Source organism: Bison bison, unplaced genomic scaffold (assembly GCF_000754665.1).
Source record: "Bison bison bison isolate TAMUID 2011002044 unplaced genomic scaffold, Bison_UMD1.0 scf7180017864224, whole genome shotgun sequence".
NCBI classification, from domain to species: Eukaryota; Metazoa; Chordata; class Mammalia; order Artiodactyla; family Bovidae; genus Bison; species Bison bison.
The window spans coordinates 4,937,169-4,956,330 of record NW_011494796.1 but is presented as its reverse complement, the minus strand read 5'-3'; the positions used below and the strand labels follow the sequence as shown (position 1 = coordinate 4,956,330).

The 19,162-nt window shown below is 36.7% G+C and overlaps 1 protein-coding gene across 7 annotated transcripts in view; it reads left to right on the top strand.

Moving 5' to 3' along the window:
- The window catches only part of MEF2A (myocyte enhancer factor 2A), a 147,350-nt gene that overhangs the window by 70,238 nt on the left and 57,950 nt on the right, over window positions 1–19,162 (top strand). For 5 of the 7 annotated variants that reach the window (XM_010845826.1, XM_010845828.1, XM_010845830.1 and 2 more), the window contains exon 3: window positions 8,737–8,940. In XM_010845826.1, the coding sequence (XP_010844128.1) occupies window positions 8,737–8,940 (204 nt within the window). Of the gene's footprint in view, window positions 1–8,736; window positions 8,941–13,572; window positions 14,655–19,162 lie in introns of those variants that run through there. The other 2 variants (XM_010845831.1, XM_010845833.1) reach the window with 1 other exon arrangement.

The window sequence follows — 19,162 nt, the reverse complement described above, 5'->3', positions numbered from 1 at the left end:
AGGTAATTCTGTACTCAAGAGCTATTTTATGCAGTCTAGTAGAAGATAAGCTCCATACAGCTGAGAGATGCCTGAGGAAATAAGGAAAAAGATCCTTGACCAATATTTAATATACTTAACTATAGATATAAGCCTAAAGCGACAGTGGGGGCAAGGGTGGAACAATAATGTATTATATATTATTTATTATATATTACTTTGGTTTGAAAAAAACAAATAATGCAGCTGAGACATGGTAAGAAAGAAAAGGGAATCAGGAAAGTAGAACAAACGTACTGGTAATTATTTACTCAGTAGGTGGGAGTTAAAAAAAATCACTAAGATTTGACACACCAAATAGTGAGGGCATGAAACATGAAAACAGAGACTAAGGGCATTTACAAAAGTTGTAACTACAAAGATAACCAGTAGAACAAAAATGCTAATCTTCATTAAATTTTACTCAGAGAAGCAAACAAAACACATCATTTAGAGAAAAATAACAGGAAATATACATAATACATATAAATATTAATATTAAAGTACTAAAATATCAATGAAATCTCTATTATCAATCATATCAATAAATGTGAATGAGCCTAACTGTTTATTTAAAGGAAAAACATTTCCATTTAGTTCACAAGGTCCAAATATAGGCAGAAGGAGACACAATGGAATCTTTTTTTTTTTTTGATAAATATTCTTTATTTAAATTGATTTTAAAATGTTTTAACTTTTTTTTTTATTGGTATCCCCCTTTTAAAAATATAAATTTATTTATTTTAATTGGAGGCTAACTACTGTCGGGCGAGTGTATGCTCCTACCTTCCGTCTCGGCCGCAACAAAGATTTGGAGCGACGGACATTAAAGCTGTCGGCATGTCACAGCTCTCGGGTCTTGGACAAACCATGTTATAGTTCTTAGACAAATCAGTGTTACAGCTCTATTTTATTTAAAAGATAGCAGGAGAATCCATCCTGGAAGCGTGAGGGCATGCCAACACAAAGACGCAAAAAGAGTGGAGGAGCGTGCCAGTGCATGGGAGGCGGGGTTGTCGGAGGTAGGGAGAAAGAGCACACACACGTGGAGGGGGGAGAGAGAGCGCGCGCGCGCGCACGCACGCACATGGAGCAGAGAGAGAGAGCACTTTGGCTCCTCCTTTTATATGTTTTTTCCTCCCTTGGGCCTGCCCTATGCAAATTGGGCTTAGCCAGGAGTGCTGTTTGTTCTACCTGAGGTCTTCACTCAGGTCCTCGGTCCTTCCTTTGTTCTATTTTCGCGGCCTTTTCCCTTCCTTGTCTTTTAGCTACTGCCATTTTGAAATCCTTTTCCCTATTCTTAACTACCCAACATTACTTTACAATATTGTACTGGTTTTGCCATACATTGACATGAATCCGCCATGGGTGTACATGTGTTCCCCATCCTGAACCCCCCTCCCACCTCTCTCCCCATCGCATCCCTCTGGGTCGTCCCAGCGCACCAGCCCCGGGCATCCTGTATCCTGCATTGAACCTGGACTGGTGATTCGTTTCGCATATGATAATATATATGTTTCAATGCCATTCTCCCAAACCATCCCAGACTCACCTTCTCCTACAGAGTCCAAAAGACTTTTCTATACATCTGTGTCTCTTTTACTGTCTCGCATACAGGGTTATTGTTACCATCTTTCTAAATTCCATATATATGCATTATTACACTGTATTGGTGTTTTTCTTTCTGGCTTACTTCACTCTGTATAATAGGCTCAAGTTTCATCCACCCCAAATATCAGAAAGAAAGAGATGAGAAAAGGTATACCAGACAAATGAAAGCAATGAGAAAACAGATATAATCCTGATATTAAACAATGTAGGGTTGAAGACAGAAAGCGTTAAATGGGACAAAGAAAGATACTTTTCAATGCTGAAGGCTGTAATTCATCCTGAAGATGTAAGAATTAGGAATATTGATAGACTAAATACCACCTTTTACCAAGCAAAAACTAAAAGAGCAACATAAGTGGAAACTAATAATTAGAAATAACTTAAACACATTAGTCTTAGTATGAAATAGATCAAATGGAGAAAAAATAATTGATGGTAAACCAGATCTAACTGGCATAATGAATAAAATTGACACTAAGTGATATATTGAACACTACACTGAGAAAATAGTGTATACAAGTATATCTAGAGCATTCACCAAATTGGTTAAGAATTACCTACCCAAACAGAGAAACAATAGTAAATTCAATAAAGGAGAATATTAAAAACATATACTGATTACCAGGTAGTAAACCTAAAAATTGTGTTGTTGGCTTTTTTGTTGTTGTTGTTCTGTGCTGGGTCTTTATTTCTGAGCATGGGCTTTCTCTAGTTGCAGTGAGTGGGAGCTACAGTTGTGGTGTGCAGAAAAATAAGATTTTTTATTTTGCACATTGTAAGAGTAGTAACATTTATATGAAAAAATTATGAAATTATTGAGAAGAGTACCTAAGAACAATACTATTTGACTTACACATTCATGAGGTGTGGCTTGATGAGGAAAACAAAAAGTATTGGATCAGTTCAGTTCAGTCACTAAGTTGTGTCTGATTCTTTGCAACCCCGTGGACTGCAGCATGCCGGGCTTCCCTGTCCATCACCAATTCCCGGAGCTTGCTCAGACTTATCTCCATCGAGTCAGTGATACCATCCAACCATCTCATCCTCTGTCATCCCCTTCTCCTCCTGCCTTCAGTCTTTCCCAGCATCAGGGTCTTTTCTAAGGAGTCAGTTCTTCACATCAGGTGGCCAAAGTATTGGAGCTTCAGCTTCAGCATTAGTCCTTCCAATAAATACTCAGGACTGATTTCCTTTAGGATGGACTGGTTGGATCTCCTTGCCGTCCAAGGGACTCTCAAGAGTCTTCTCCAACACCACAGTTCAAAACAATGTCAAAGAGTATTGATAAGAGTCCCAGTTGCATAAGGAGAAGGTGATGGCACCCCACTCCAGTACTCTTGCCTGGAAAATCCCACGGACAGAGGAGCCTGGTAGGCTGCAGTCCATGGGGTCGCTAAGAGTCGGACACAACTGAGCGACTTCACTTTCACTTTTCACTTTCCTGCATTGGAGAAGGAAATGGCAACCCACTCCAGTGTTCTTGCCTGGAGAATCCCAGGGACGGGGGAGCCTGGTGGGCTGCAGTCTATGGGGTCGCAGAGTCGGACATGACTGAAGCGACTTAGCAGCAGCAGCAGATTCATAAAATGCTGACAAGATCCTTTATATGTATACATCTAAATGTATATATGATTATATGATCTTGTACAAAAATGTGAGATGAAAAATACCAAGTTGAAAACATGGGTTAAAAGGAGGCAAACAAAACACATTATGTTCCATATATACATTTATATAAAGTCATATATTTGTGTATTTGTATTTTAAGGACTTTTTAAAAAGATTAAATAATGATAAGAGATTTTTCTTTTTTTTTTAAAGGAAAGAGAAGGAAATAGAAAGATGTGATGTGAAGAGTGTTCCACAGAGAGGGGAAATAGCCAAGTTCCTAAGACAGGGAGTAGTAGCTGGTGGTTAAGAAAAACCCACACACTGTACACACCAGTGCAGCATAATGTTTGTGTGTGAGAGAGAGATGATATTTCATTTTGAAGCCAGATTGTTTATTTTGTTTCCTTAATGAGTTTGACTATTACTTTCAGTGCAGTGAAAAACTCTATAAACTCCTACGTATACATTTTGATTTACGATTCAAATATATCAGTCTGTCAGGTATGTGGCCAATAAACTGTAGGGTGCAATAGGTGAAGCAGGAAATCTAATAAGGTGATTCTATAAATAATTCACATGAGATACCATGTTACTTAACCTCGGGTGGTATAGTGGTGTAGATAGAAGTGGATTGATTTGGGATATGTTTTAGAGGTGGAGCTAACACAATTTACTGAAGGACTAGATAGAGTAGATTATTGTGATTGGAGAGATGAAGGATAACTCTTAGATATTTGCTTTTGTTTGAATGGATGACAGTGCCATTTGCTGAACTGGAGGAGACTGTAGAAAGAGCATATTTGTTACTTTTAAAATTATGAAGCTGGATAGCTGGATGCAATTACCTGGAAGGACTGTGAGGGTAAAGAGAAGGGATCCTTGATCTAAAGCTCACAGGCACTTCAATGTATAAAGGTTGAGCAGAGGAAGACGGTATAGCTCTAAAGGCTGAGAGGAAGAAGTCATTCAAGTAAGGAAAACTAGGACAGTGTGGTGCCATAAACAATTTGAGAAGAAAATGTTTGAAGATTGAGAACATGGCCAACTTTGTCAAATGAGCTATATGGTAAGATAAGAAAAAAAAGTGATCATTTACTTCAATCACATAAATTGAAGGTCAGTGTGATGATATTGGCAAGTCTTAGCAGACAGAATATGAGGACTGGAAGTCTGATTGCAGTAGGATGGGGAGAGAATAGGTGGTGAGAAATTAGAGGCAGTAACTATAGACATTTCTTTCAAATATTTTTACTGTGAAGTAGAGCATAAAGAAGGGCAAGAAGAAGGGGTGGTGACTGGAAAGGCAGCATGAAGTCAAAGAAGATGCTTGAGCATAAGTTTATGGCCTTTGATCTGACAGAGAGGAAGGAAACCATGATGAAGGAGGAGAGGGCAGCATCTGGAAAAGACTAGAAACAGATGTCGGTAATACCAGCAGAGAAGGAAGAGTGTGGAAACGTACAGACAAAACGGTTGGACAGATAGATTCGGTGATAGAAAGTGAGACAGTTGCTGCTTGCTTCTGTTTTCCCAGTGGTTTGAAGCAGGGTGGCTCAGATAGTAAAGCATCTGCCTACAACCTGGGGAGACCCAGGTTCGATCCCTGGGTCGGGAAGATCCCCTGGAGAATGCAGTGGCACCCCACTCCAGTACTCTTGCCTAGAGAATCCCATGGATGGAGGAGCCTGGTGGGCTACAGTCCATGGGGTTGCAAAGAGTCGGATGTGACTGAGTGACTTCACTCCACTTATCAGTGGAGAGTGGATTTGAGGGAGAGAAGATAGGAAGTATCTCTACCTGGAGAATGGGCTTTGTTGTCATTCAGTCGCTCAGTCTTGTCCCACTCTTCCTGACTCCATGGTCTGCAACACACCAGGCTTCCTTGTCCTTCACCATCTCCCAGAGCTTGCTCAAAGTCATGTCCATTGAGTGGGTGATGCCATCCAATTATCTCATCCTCTGTTGCCCCTTCTCCTCCTGCCCTCACTCTTTCCCAGCATCAGGGTCTTTTCTAATGAGTCAGATTTTCGCATCAGGTGGCCAAAGTATTGTAGTTTCAGCTTCAGCATCAGTCCTTCCAATGAACACTTGGGACTGATTTCCTTTAGGATGGACTGATTGGATCTCCTTACAGTCCAAGAGACTCGCAAGAGTCTTCTCCAGCACCGTAGTTCAAAGGCATCAATTCTTCAGCACTCAGCTTTCCTTATGGTCCAACTCTCACATCCATACATGACCACTGGAAAAACCATAGCTTTGACTAGATGGACCTTTGTTGGTAAAGTAATTTCTCTGTTTTTTAATATGCTATCTAGGTTGGTCATAGCTTTTCTTCCAAGGAGCATGCATCTTTTAATTTCATGGCTGCAGTCACCATCTGCAGTAATTTTGGAGCCTAAGAAAATAAAGACTGCCACTGTTTCCATTATTTTCCCATCTATTTGCCATGAAGTAATGGAACTGGATGCCATGATCTTAGTTTTCTGAATGTTGAGTTTTAAGCCAACTTTTTCACTCTCCTCTTTCACTTTCATCAAGAAGCTCTTTTGTTCCTGTTTGCTTTCTGTAAGGGAGCTGTCATCTACATATCTGAGGTTATTGATATTTTTCCATATGTAGAGTACATCATGCACAGTGCTGGGCTGGATGAAGCACAAGTCGGAATCAAGATTGTCGGGAATAAGGAGTTCATGATCTGAGCACCCGTCAGCTCCCAGTCTTGTTTTTGCTAACGGTATAGAGCTTCTCCATCTTTGGCTGCAAAGAATATAATCAGTCTGATTTCTGTATTGACCATCTGGTGATGTCCACGTGTAGAGTCTTCTCTTGTGTTGTTGGATGAGGGTGTTCACTATGACCAGTGCGTTCTCTTGATAAGTTGTTAGCCTTGCCCTGCTTCGTTTTGTACTGCAACCCCAAATTTGCCTGTTACTCCAGGTTTCTCTTGACTTCCTACGTTTGCATTCCAGTCCCCTAAAATGAAAAGGACATCTTTTTTGGGTGTTAGTTCTAGAAGGTCTTGTAGATCATCATAGAAACGTTCAACTTCAGCTTCTTCAGTATTAGTGGTTGGGGCATACACTTGGATTGCTGTGATATTGAATGGTTTGCCTTGAAAACAGAGATCATTCTGTCGTTTCTGAGATCGCATCCAAGTACTGCATTTTGACTCTTTTGTTGACTATGATGGCTATTCCATTTCTTCTAAGGGATTCTTGCCTACAGTAGTAGATATAATGATCATCTGAATTAAATTCACCCATTCTGGTCCATAAAGTTCACTGATTCCTAAAATGTTGATATTCACTTTTACCATCTCCTGTATGACCACTTCCAATTTACATTGATTTGTGGACCTAATATTCCAGGTTCCTATGCAATGTGCTTTACAACATTGGACTTTGCTTTTACCACCAGACACATCCACAACTGGGTGTTGTCTCCACTTTGACTCAGACTCTTTATTCCTTCTGAAACTATTTCTCTGCTCTTCTCCAGTAGCATTTTGGTCACTTTGTCAATGTGTGGAGTTCATCTTTCAGTGTCATATCCTTTTGCCTTTTCATACTGTTCTTGGGGTTCTCAAGGCAAGAATGCTGTAGTGGTTTGCCATCCCCTTCTCCAGTGGACCACTTTTTGTCAGAGCTCTTCACTCTTACCCATGCGTCTTGGGTGGCCCTATACTGCATGGCTCATACTTTCATTGAGTTAGACAAGACTGTGATCCATGTGATCAGTTTGGTTAGTTTTCTGTGATTGTGGTTTTCATTCTATCTGCTGCGAAGTCAAGTGCACTCTATATAACAGTCCTGGTTGCCAGTGACATGCTGGCATAAGTCCTTTTGAAGGAGGTGGCCATTATGCCATTATCCCTACCATAGTTTGGCCTGAGGCCAAACTACAGGGAGGGAACACAGCCCCACCCATCAGCAGAAAATTGGATTAAAGATTTACTGAATATGGCCCCGCCCATCAGAGCAAGATCCAGTTTGCACAGTAGCCAGTACCTCCCATCAGGAAGCTTCCACAAGCCTCTTATCCTTATCTATCAGAATGGGATGATAGGATAAATAAGCTAAGTTATAATGTCAGGCAACCTTAAGTGTTAGTTAAGATGTATGGTCATCAGTTTAGAAAAACAAGGGGGATGTGGATGTTAGTGTGCATGCACATTTATGTTCCCAGTAATTGTCAGCCACTTATATAAAGATAAAGATAATGGAGAAGGAAATGGCAGCCCACCCCAGTATTCTTGCTTGGAGATTCATGGACGGAGGAGCTTGGTGGGCTACGAGCGACTTCACTTTCACTTTCACTATCTAAAGATAAAGGAATAAATGGGCAAAGAGTTGGACACCACTGAGAGACTTTCACTCACTCACTCAGAAAGAGATATGACACGTATCAGTGCATGGGGACAAATGATTTCGAGGTCCCCACAAGGAGAGTTTGAAAAGTGAAAATGGGTCAGTCGTGTCCGACTTTTGCGACCCCATGGGCTATACAGTCCATGAAATTCTCTAGGCCAGAATACTGGAGTGGGTAGCCTCTCCCTTTTCCGGGAATCTTCCCAACCCAGGGATTAAACCCAGGTCTCCCTTATTGCAAATAGCTTGAGCTTCAAAACATTGGGGGTTTTTAGAGAAGAAAGGAAAATTGAGGAGAGAATGGGAAGCAAAAAAGGACATATCTTCTAGACCCTTGAGTACAGGAGATGTAGTATTTGAAAAGAAACAAAGTAGTCTCTATTTGAGAGGGCTTCAGGTGACAGGTTTCAGTTAGAGAAATATTCAAAGGAGACTTTGAGGACATTGAGGAATTTGCTGATCTAGACTGTGAATTTTCATGGGTGAAATAGAAGGGATTGGAAAGGAGAGGAAGGATAATTTAGATTAGTGAGTGGATGTATTTTGTTGTTTAGGGATTGATGGATTCCCTGATGGCTCAGCGGGTAAATAATCCAGTGCAGTGCAGGAGATACAGGAGATGCGGATTCAGTTCCTGGATTGGGAATATCCTCTGGAGAAAGGGAATGGAGCCACTCCAATATTCTTGCCTAAAAAATCCCTAGACAGAGGTGCCTGGCAGGCTACAGTCCATGGGGTCACTAACAGTTAGACATGAGCAACTAAGCACACACACACACGATGGATTACTTGAGGCAGGACTTGGACCTTCTAATGCCTTCTGAAGCTGGATGGTAAGAGGCCACTAGTTAGCTGTTTCCTTCTCTGGTTCTTTGCCCAGAGTCGCAGCCAAGGATAAAGGAAGCCTCCTCAGGAGACTACTCTGTCAAGCCCTTGGGGGTATAAAATATATGTAGAATTGTAGTCCTTTGGCATGCTGGGAAAGGAGACTCATGTGGAGTATGAAGCTAGGAAGTTTTTTCACCTTTGAAATCAGACTCATTATTAAAAGAGAACTCATCTTCAGGTAGCCTATATTCCAGTACTACTAATAACTTTTAATAAAAATACACTTTTTTAAATTTTCTAGGTCACTTTTACAAAGAGAAAGTTTGGATTAATGAAGAAAGCCTATGAACTTAGTGTGCTCTGTGACTGTGAAATAGCACTCATCATTTTCAACAGCTCTAACAAACTGTTTCAGTATGCCAGCACTGATATGGACAAGGTTCTTCTCAAGTATACGGAATATAATGAACCTCACGAAAGCAGAACCAACTCGGATATTGTTGAGGTAACAAATACATCTAGTGATGCCTGAATTGCAGATAGTAATTAAATTAGATTGCTTTTTATAGCCAAAACATACATAAAAACATATTTTTTCTCTGAATTGTTTCTTAGAAGGATCTAATTATTACTATGTGATGACCCATTTATAAGCATATCTTAATCACCAAGAAAAAATAAACAAGGCTGATACAGTATGTGCATCAATATAATGTAACATTTCATCTGTGATTACTTTTCATATGAGTTTTAGAATTAATCTTGTAAGAAACTGTATCACTTTGGACAGTATGAAGTTTTAGTTTTTTTTATGTCTTAATTATTTCATTACCTCAGTGACTACCCACAATTTTAAACACTAATGAAATGGAAGAATTTATTCTGTTTTGTTTATAGTCCTTTAGTTGTGGGAGGAGGATGGTCCCTTTTTTTTTTTTAACTTCTTTTCCTTCGATATCTCATAGTTCTACCAACCTATTTAGTGAAAATAAAGAAAAAGAGTTGTTTAGAATCATTTTAGTCCATTCAGAAAGTATTTTAGGACAAAACCTTAAAAAGGAGAATCAATATGCTTTTCCCTTTAATTCTTTCCTGTTATAAAAATCTTCTTATAAAAGATAACTTTCTGTGTGTATGTCTATAGCATTTTATACTAGTTTCGTATTTACTTTTATTTTTTTTTGTTTATACTTAGAAGTTTTGTTTTATTTTTGTTCAAAACAGGTTTTTTCCCCCACTGCTTAAAAAGACGTCTTTAATTTTGTAATATTAGAAAACTATTTCAATACATTAGAGATTTCCTTGGTTAAAATACTGAAATCATGGGAAATGAAGCAAAAATAACCATAAGAGAAGAAATGTAGTCTCAATTTAGGTTTTATTTCAGAAATTGAAATTAAGATACTTGATTGTGTAGGGATCTAATTTATTTGTCTCAACACATTGTTATAGTTCTGAAAATGCATTTAAAATATCTCCCATGTTTTTCTGCCTTAACCATTCCTTTTGGACAGTAATTGATTCTAACTGCCAAAAAAAATCTGCTGCTTTTATTAGAAAAATCCTTATTTTTTAAATAATTAATTGCTTAAAATGGAAAGTAATAGTCTGATTACAGTTACAGTTAGTCTGTTGCTTGCTGTGCCCACTGCTTTATTTGTGTCTCACTCCCTTCAGGGTCTGTGAAGCTTTTGATCTTGCTTTTGCTGATCACTTAAACTACATGGTTACATCTTTAACTAAACTCCTTAGCACAGTTATGTTTTTATCAGTTGTAAATTATTTTATATCATTTAGCTTTTATGGTAAATCTTATTACTTATGTGCAATATAAACTAGTAGACTCTTTCCTCATTACGTATCAGAATGCATTTTGAATCGTAATTTTATAAATTAGGGGATCTTGATTTGAGTAAACTTCATAAGAGACTTTGTAATTGGATTTCTTTGAAACAGAAGGTATCCCTGGTGTTTAGTTTAAAATGACATCTTATTTTAAAAAAGTCTCTCTCTTACCAAAAGCTCCACTACCTTAAGTCAAAGAAAAAGAGTTGACCTTAATAAACAAATAGGTATTCAGACTAGTTTCGTTATGGAAGGCAGCCACCTCCTTGACCCTAACTACTCTGCTCTTTCATTGCAGCAGTTTTTGTTCTTGGGTCCTGGAAGTTGAGGGTACTTCACACAGCCTAAAGCTTACTTTCTTAGAGAATATGAAGAATATAGGGTGATTTAATCCTCACAGAATTTTCAAATTACCTCAGTCTTCATCTCTGTTGTGGTCAGCAATGAGTGTAAGAGAGTAAATCCCAATCATTTTTTAGCACTCCTCCTGTGTTACAGTTTGCTTCAGTATGAAAGAAAATATTTGCAGCTCAATTATCAATTGGCATTTTGATGATTTATTTTTTAATTGAATTTCTTAGACATAAGCAAACATGGATTTTACCAGTAGCTCTTCTTGAAGCTCTGAATTATATAAATACAAGACACATATGAATAAAAGAAGATGCATTGAATTATAAGGGATTTAATTTGTTGCGATAGGATAAAATTATAAAACTTAAGGCACCTTTCTTGTATGTCAGTGTCTTACTGAGTTAATCTTCATAAAACTGGATGATTACCATTGTAAGACAGTCTTTCTTCCACATGTAAAGGTGATAACACAACTACATCCTCACTAGTAGTGCAAACATACTTGAGTTCTTTTTATTGGTTGTAGTGATGGCTTTATACTAATGGAGCTACCAAGATTGTTGTGAACCAGACTAAGTTAATAGGATAAGAGTAATGACAAATACTTATACAGAGCTTCCTATGGGCCACTTTCTAAGTGCTTTATGAATATCTTAAGTATATTTTTAGAGTATCATTTTATGTATATTTTCCTTTTACATATAGTTTTGTTTCAAACAGTTATAGTAATTGGAAGCAAACATTCAGACTTGTGTTTGTTTATTTAACAAACATTTTTGAGGGACTCCTGTGTGCCAGGGACTCCACAAAGTGATTTTTAGATTTCAAAATCAAGCCACAATACTGTTTTTTTTCCTACCTATAGTTCTGTAAACCACTGAAATATACTTTTACCAACTGAAGATTTTATATTAAACTTATGACAAGTTGGTTTTGGACTCTTTGGCTATCTCATGTGGCTGAGTACATCAGCAGTAAATAGAGTCATGAACAGCTTCAAGTGGTCTACTTTAGACTGTTTCCTTATGTAGTATAAACAACAGTGAGACTAACTGAAAACTTCATGAACAACTTTCATATGGCCTCTGAAGTCACCCATTTCCTGTTGCATATGATAGTTTTTAAAACTAGCAGGATTTTACTTTCCCCCATATTACTAAAATATTCTTTGACAGAATCTGGAATATGTTAAAATGGAGTCTTGTGTGGATGCATTTCTATTCTATTGGATCTAACACACAGGCCCTTTTGGCATGTACTGTGTAGAAGAGAGGGATGCGTGCCCTGTACTGTTGAGCACATCTACATAGTCTACGAAATAAGGACACACATGAAATTAAATCTAATATGTTTTCTGGGAGTGCTGTAGAATAAATACAATAAAGTAGAAGTAGTTGGTATTTGAATATTGTGATGATAAACATAGGAGGACATGATACATTCATCTACCTTCCAGGTTTTAACCACAGGTATTAAGAACACATATACAGAATGGTGTTTGTATCTTTGCTTTTCTTATTTCATGTTAATTAAAAATTTAAAACTAGTCTCTTAAAATTTTAATCAGTTTTAACATTTTAATCATAGTTGATAAGAATTTTTTTCTTTATAGCTTATTAAAAATCAACAGCATTTATGTATTTTAAGTTGCATTTAGGTATTTTTAAATTAAGGTTTGCAGTGTTGGATATATATATCACCTATGATGTGGTACATTCTTTATTAAAAAATGAGTTTTACTACTTTATTACGTATAGTTGATTAAAAAACATCAAAGATATACATTATATCTTTTTATTTAAGTACACAAAAAAAGATGGCAGATTTTGTTTGGTCCTATCAAAGACAGTAATTTAACCGAAGGTACAAAGGAAATGTTATGACCCCCAAATCTTCTTTTCAGGATATTGATTTAAAAATTTGTGAACTTTATTATGCAATTTTATAAGAATATTAGATATATCCTAGAGTATTAGAAGCTAGAAATGAAAATCACCAGGGTAATTAGTTGCCATTATTCATTCACATGTGTGTATAAATTGAATTTAAACTCAATAAAAGCCTGGACCATAGAATGGTTCTGCATCAAAATAAAAATTATGCTAAAAGAATGAAGTGAAGTAGCAGCTGCTACACAATAAATGCCCAAGATTACTTTGTAATGACATAGCTTTCACTTTGCAGTATTTGCAATAATATTCGAAATATTAGATATTTCTCCATGTAATATATTTAAAATAATGACTTGGTGGCATTGAACATTCAGTAAATAGTTAATGTGGTGATTCAGATCATTGTGCTGCCATTTAAGCATGTAAATACAGAAGCCATGACCATTTGTCTTTCTTATTAATATCTTGTGAACTGTTCCCAAATAGAGGTACTTTATTCATCACAGAATACTATAGTATTTAAAAAATTTCTTTTCACTTGCATTATATATTATTTGATCTTCATATCCAAGGTAAGCTTTTTCAGAAGCAGAAATTGAGACCAGAGTTAAATGACTTGCCTAGAGTTGTGTAGCAGTTTAATGGGAAAAGTGGGATTAGAACCTGGGTCTTTAAATTAACTCCTCCCTTTGTTCCCCAGTTTACCAGATCCATCGGAGCTCTGCAACATTTCACCATAAACAGATAAGATTTTATACATATACCAGTAATGTATTAACATATGACAAACATGAGTAAGTTTTCCTCAATAATGAACAGAAAATTAGTGAGGTAATTGCATTTCTCAATGTACTCATTATGACCTGGTACTCTTCCAAGGGCTTTTATTGATATTATTATCTTATTGATGAGATGGTTAGATAGCATCACCATCTCAAGGGACATAAATTTGAGCAAACTCTGGGAAATAGTGGAGGACAAAGGAGCTGGAACACTGCAGTCCATGGGGTCACAAAGAGTCAGACACAACTTAGTGACTTAACGACAATGACAAAATTATTTTATTGAATCCCTCTAATTGTCCCCATTTCACAGTTGAGGAAATTGAGGCACAGTGATGAATGAAGTAAAATGATGATAATTTGCATTCTGAAGGAAGAGAAAATCTGCTTCTTGAGTCTTAATAGTTCTTCCCTGCTTTAAAATTACAACAGAATTTGCAAATAATATAGAAAGGAGGATAGGGCATCAATATAAGATGCGTTTATGAATTATTAAATACAAACAGCTGGTAGCAAAAGTAATCATACCAGTGATTCATGCTATTTAAAATCAGTGGTTCTTAAAGTGTGATGCCTTGACCAGAAGCATCAAGATTACCAGAGAACTTGTTAAAAAGTTTTGAGGTTCCAACTCAGACCTATTGCATCAGAAACTTTTGAAATGAGACCTGAGCATCCTGGTATTAACTTGAATCAACTTGTCCTAAGTGCAGTGAGACTAAAACTTCAAGTTAACATGCAGTCTCTCGGCAGTGGTTATCCAGCTTTTAAAATATTTTTATCCCTAAGACTTCTCTGAAATAATTTCAGTCGTGAGCAAGCATAAGTCATAATTTTTAAGACCTTCTAAAGAGTAGTTCAAGATAGTATGCTGATATTGGTGTGAATTGCAAACTGTTTTTAATGGGTGACATTTTGATTTAATTCTATATGATTATCAAGTGCTTCTTTGAATGTATTTAGGGGATCTAGTGGGGATGTGTGGGGAGATGGACTCCAGTTCCTCAGTTGAGCAAAAAAGATAGATGACTTTTTCTCCTGAGATTACCTAGCTACAGAACTGGAGGTGCAATTATGTTTAGGATTTCTGACAGTATTATTACATCCTCAAAAAGTCTCTTTGAGCCCATCAGTTTTTTCTCCCCATATTACAGATGAGGAATGGAACAGACAGGGAGTGTTTAAGAGGCTTGCCTAATGTTTTACAGGGCTGCAGTGGAGCGGCAGGGAAAGGGAAAAAATAATGAAACATCTGAAGACAAGACAAAGCTTTCCTCCACCTCCAGCCCCCTGCCCTGCTCTTTTATTCTAACAGAGCCTGAAGCAGCAGGACGGTGATGCACAGGGTGAGGCCCCCAATCCTCACGGCCCTCCTCTTCCACCCACATGTCCTGCGCCATCACCTCACGCAGCAGTCACCGTAGCTCCTGCAGTTTTGGTTTTACTATTTTCATTTTGCTATGTATTTGAATATTATTATTTATCATACAATTATTGGTTTTCATTTATGTGCTTTTTATAAGGAATTGTGCATCTCTGCGTGTGATTTTATTTTCTTGAAGTCAGGTTTTTCTCCATCAGAGATTGATGTTACTGAAAAATAAACAGGAGTTCATGTCATGGGTGGAAAGGGTTGTGATATATATATACATATATATCACTTCATAATACAAATCACGTTTCTGTAATGTATTTCTTGTGATTATTGATAAATATCTTTGTATCCTTTTTATATCCCTGTGTGTCATGGGTTGAGTGTTTCAGTGCTTATGATGAGATAAATTGTTCTGTTTTCTCGGGAAGTTCTTCGATACATTGACCGAATTTTTGACTGAGGAGGGAAGGAAGGTACAGAGAATTGGGAGAAGAGTGGTCAGAAAAAACTCCCTCTAGAGGTGACACCATCACCTGAGTCCTTTAAAGGGTAGGGTTGGAGAGAGAAAGGGGGTTAGAATCAGAAGAAAGGTAGGCTGGGTGGGACAGCTTATGTGAAAAGTAGGAAATGAAGCATAGCATGCTTATTTTACAAAGTTAAAAATCAGCTAAGAATAGCTGTAGTGTAGTGTGAAGAGTGGAGACAGCTAAAACGTGAGAAGTAAACCAGATCCCAAACAGATGTATAATACCCTTGACTCCCTTCTGAAGATCTGGGTACCTGTTGAAAGAGCCTAATAAAGCTACCTGAGTTTTACTGAGTCTTGCACTTCCCAAGCTGTAAATTTTTAGAATTGCCTTATAATTTTTTTGAAAGGGGTTGAAGAGAAGTGAAGAGAAAAGGGTACAAGTATTGGATGTAATGCATTATTTCTTCATTTTTTAATTTATCAACTGATGTTTATCATACTGTATATGAGACATTGTACTGGACACTAGGAATATGGTGATAACTGGACATATTTCTCTGTTTCCCTAATAGGATTATGTGTGGCTATATTCTTATCTTACCTCAGAAGTCCCTTTGTTGGATACATTTCAGTATGGATTCAAGGCACTTAGAATTCTAAGATACTGATGTTTACCACCAAATATTAACCATTCAGCATATAAACATTATATCACTATTAAAGCTAGAAGCCTATTTAGAGCAAAAGATGTAGAGTGCTTACCATATTCAACAATGATATGGGTATGCCTGAAAAGCAAGATATATCTGCCGGGGTCCAGCCCCGGCTGATCCAGGGTATTCGAAGGAGAGATGGCATCGGCAACCTATTTATTTAAATATTCATCAAAGATATAAAGAGTAATAGAATGAGGATAGCTCAGTCTTAAGTGATATTTCAGTTATTTTATATAAAGATAGCTAATACAGACATTCAGTTAAAAAAAAAACTGGCCATTCATTTAAAATTAAGAGGATAACTATATATTATATTTATTGGTGCACAAGTAATTGTGGTTTTGTCGTGTTGAAATTTGCCTTTGATATTGGAATACATTCTTAAATGTGGTTTTGTTATATATCATTTTAATACACATTTCTTACTCTATTTTTTTTTTTTTACTAATGATTTCTTATTTCCTGTGTATTTTAGATTAGGGAAATGATGTTAGAAAAAAAGCAAATTCAAGGAATTTTCTTATTTGAGTTCAAAATGGGTCATAAAGCAGTGGAGACCACTCACAACATCAACAATGCATTTGGCCCAGGAACTGCTAACGAACATACAGTGCAGTGGTGGTTCAAGAAGTTTTGCAAAAGAGACAGTAGCTTTGAAGATGAGGAGCATAGTGGCCAGCCATTGAAAGTTGCCAATGACCACTTGAGATGATCATAGGAGAAGTTACCTAAGAACTCACTGTCGACCATTTTACTGTCGTTTGGCATTTGAAACAAATTGGAAAGGCGAAAAAGCTCAATAAGTGGGTACCTCATGAGCTGACTGAAAATTTAAAAAATGGTCGTTTTGAAATGTCATCTTATTCTGTGCAACAACAGTGAACCATTTCTCAATTGGACTGTGAGGTGCGATGGAAAGTGTATTTTATATGACAACCAGTGATGACTAGTTCAGTGGTTGGACTGAGAAGAAGCTCCAGAACACTTCCCAAAGCCAAAGTTGCACCAGAAAAGGTCATGGTCACTATTTGGTGGTCTGCGTGCATCTGATCCACTACACCTTTCTGAATCCCAGCAAACCCATTACATCTGAGAAGTATGCTCAGCAAATCAGCGGGATCCATAGAAAACTGCAACACCTGCAGCTGGCATTGGTTAACAGAATGGGCCCAATTCTCCTCAACAGCGCTCGTCACACATCGCACAACCAACACTTCAGAAGTTGAATGAATAGGACTATGAAGTTTTACCTCATCCACCATATTCACCTGACTTCTTGCCAACTGACTACCACTTCTTCAAGCATCTCAACAACTTTTTGTAGGGAAAACACTTCCACAACCAGCAGGAGGCAGAAGTTGCTTTCCAAGAGTTCCTTGAATCCCAAAGCACAGATTTTTATGTTACAGGAATAAGCAAACTTACTTCTCATTGGCAAAAATGTGTTGATTATAATGGTACCTATTTTGATTAATAAAGGTGTATTTGAGGCTAGTTATAATGATTTGAAATTCACACTTCAAACCACAATTACGTTTGCACCAACCTAATATTTTGAAGTTATTTTTGTAGCTCAGTCCTGAGAGGAACTCAGTTTTGGAATCTATAGAGTCTGAAGAAAGCGAGATATTTTCTTGGAATAGATAGTCATAACTGTACTTTTTAATTTACAATTGTGCAATCAGTGTTGTACCTATAAACAATTCCAGTGGTAGTGTAAACTGCTTATATAAACAGTTTTGAATGATAGTATGCACATACATTATAATTATCTAGGTTTTTGTTTGAGGGATTGATTCATACCTTTAATGTATGCTTTAATCCTTATGTATCCTAAGGCTGTTCTAGCACACTGGTATGTGATTATATTTATTTATTCAAATAATATTTCTAGTAGTTCTTATTTTAGTTCATTAGCACTAAAGTACCAGAAAGTAAACTTTTAATACTGTTTTGAAAATGTTAGTGAATAATTTTGGTAAATAAGCTATATGCTTGAGTCTTCTTGAATGTATGAATGCTTGATTATTCATATTGGAATTTACCTCTTATACTTTAACAGAGAATCTTTTTCTGAAAGATTTTGCTTCTGTACAAATTTTCTTTGCATATAACTGGTTAGTTATTTTGTGGCAATTTCTGGACTTGACTTATTTCTAGAATCTGTCTTAACTTCAAAAATATTTATGTTCTACGAACAAAACTTGGAAATATCAACTAGTATTTGTATAGGAATTTAAAATTTTTGCTTGCTTCTTTATGCCACCAGTGTTCATACAGAATTACCTCATAGTATTAAGTAATTAGAATATTGTTATTGCTGTTTTCCACATTTGTATAGCTCATTAAGTTTTTAAAAATTGCTCTGTTACTTTGAAGAGTGAAACCTACCAGTTACGTTCCACAGGACAGTAGAAACTTAAGAGTTTAGGTAGATATTTAGCTGTTTTGTGAGATGTGTTATTACAATTCTCAAATACTATCATTTGATATTTTTCTTAATAACAATTCAGATATAATTAGTATTATAACTAGCATTTCTTGGATATATTAGCTACTGAATGATTTGGGGTATGCACATAGAAAAAAATCAATATCTGTTTCACATCATGCACAGAATTTCTGTTGAATAGAGAGTTTGTGTAGAGGAGTAAAAAAGGAAAAACAGATTGGAAAACAAATTGGGTATAGTTGATGGAATGTCTTGTATTCCAGGCTGTGACATTTGACATTTGTCCTGTGGTCATTGGACAGCTGTTAAAGGTATTTAAAAGTCTAAGTGGTCAAATAATTGTAAGAATGATAAGCTGGAAACAGATAAAAGTTTATAGAAATAGACTGTTACCTCATCTCTTAATTATGATAGATTTTTAGCTATGTTGAGATTTATATGATGCTATTCCACTTGGTTTGAATGGGGGAGTAGGATTAAATTGGGGATTTAGGCTGTGTTCTAATTCACACATTATAAGTTGGATTTATCCCAGGAATCAGGGTTGACTTAGCAGAGTATCCTATTATTATAGACTGAAAGTTTTAATATGTCCATGCTACATAAATAATCCATATAGAGTCAAGGAAATGCCAGTCAAGATCCCAAGGAATTAATTTTTTCAAGAATTCAAAAACTGATCCTTAATATATAGGGAAATTCAAGGGGATAAGAAGATACTCTGAAGAATAGCAAGATGAGAAGCTTTGTATTACAATATATTGAGACTAATGTTATAGCTATAGTAATGTGGCATTGGGACAAATACTAAATATATGAGTGAAGTAATAGCTCAAAAAAAG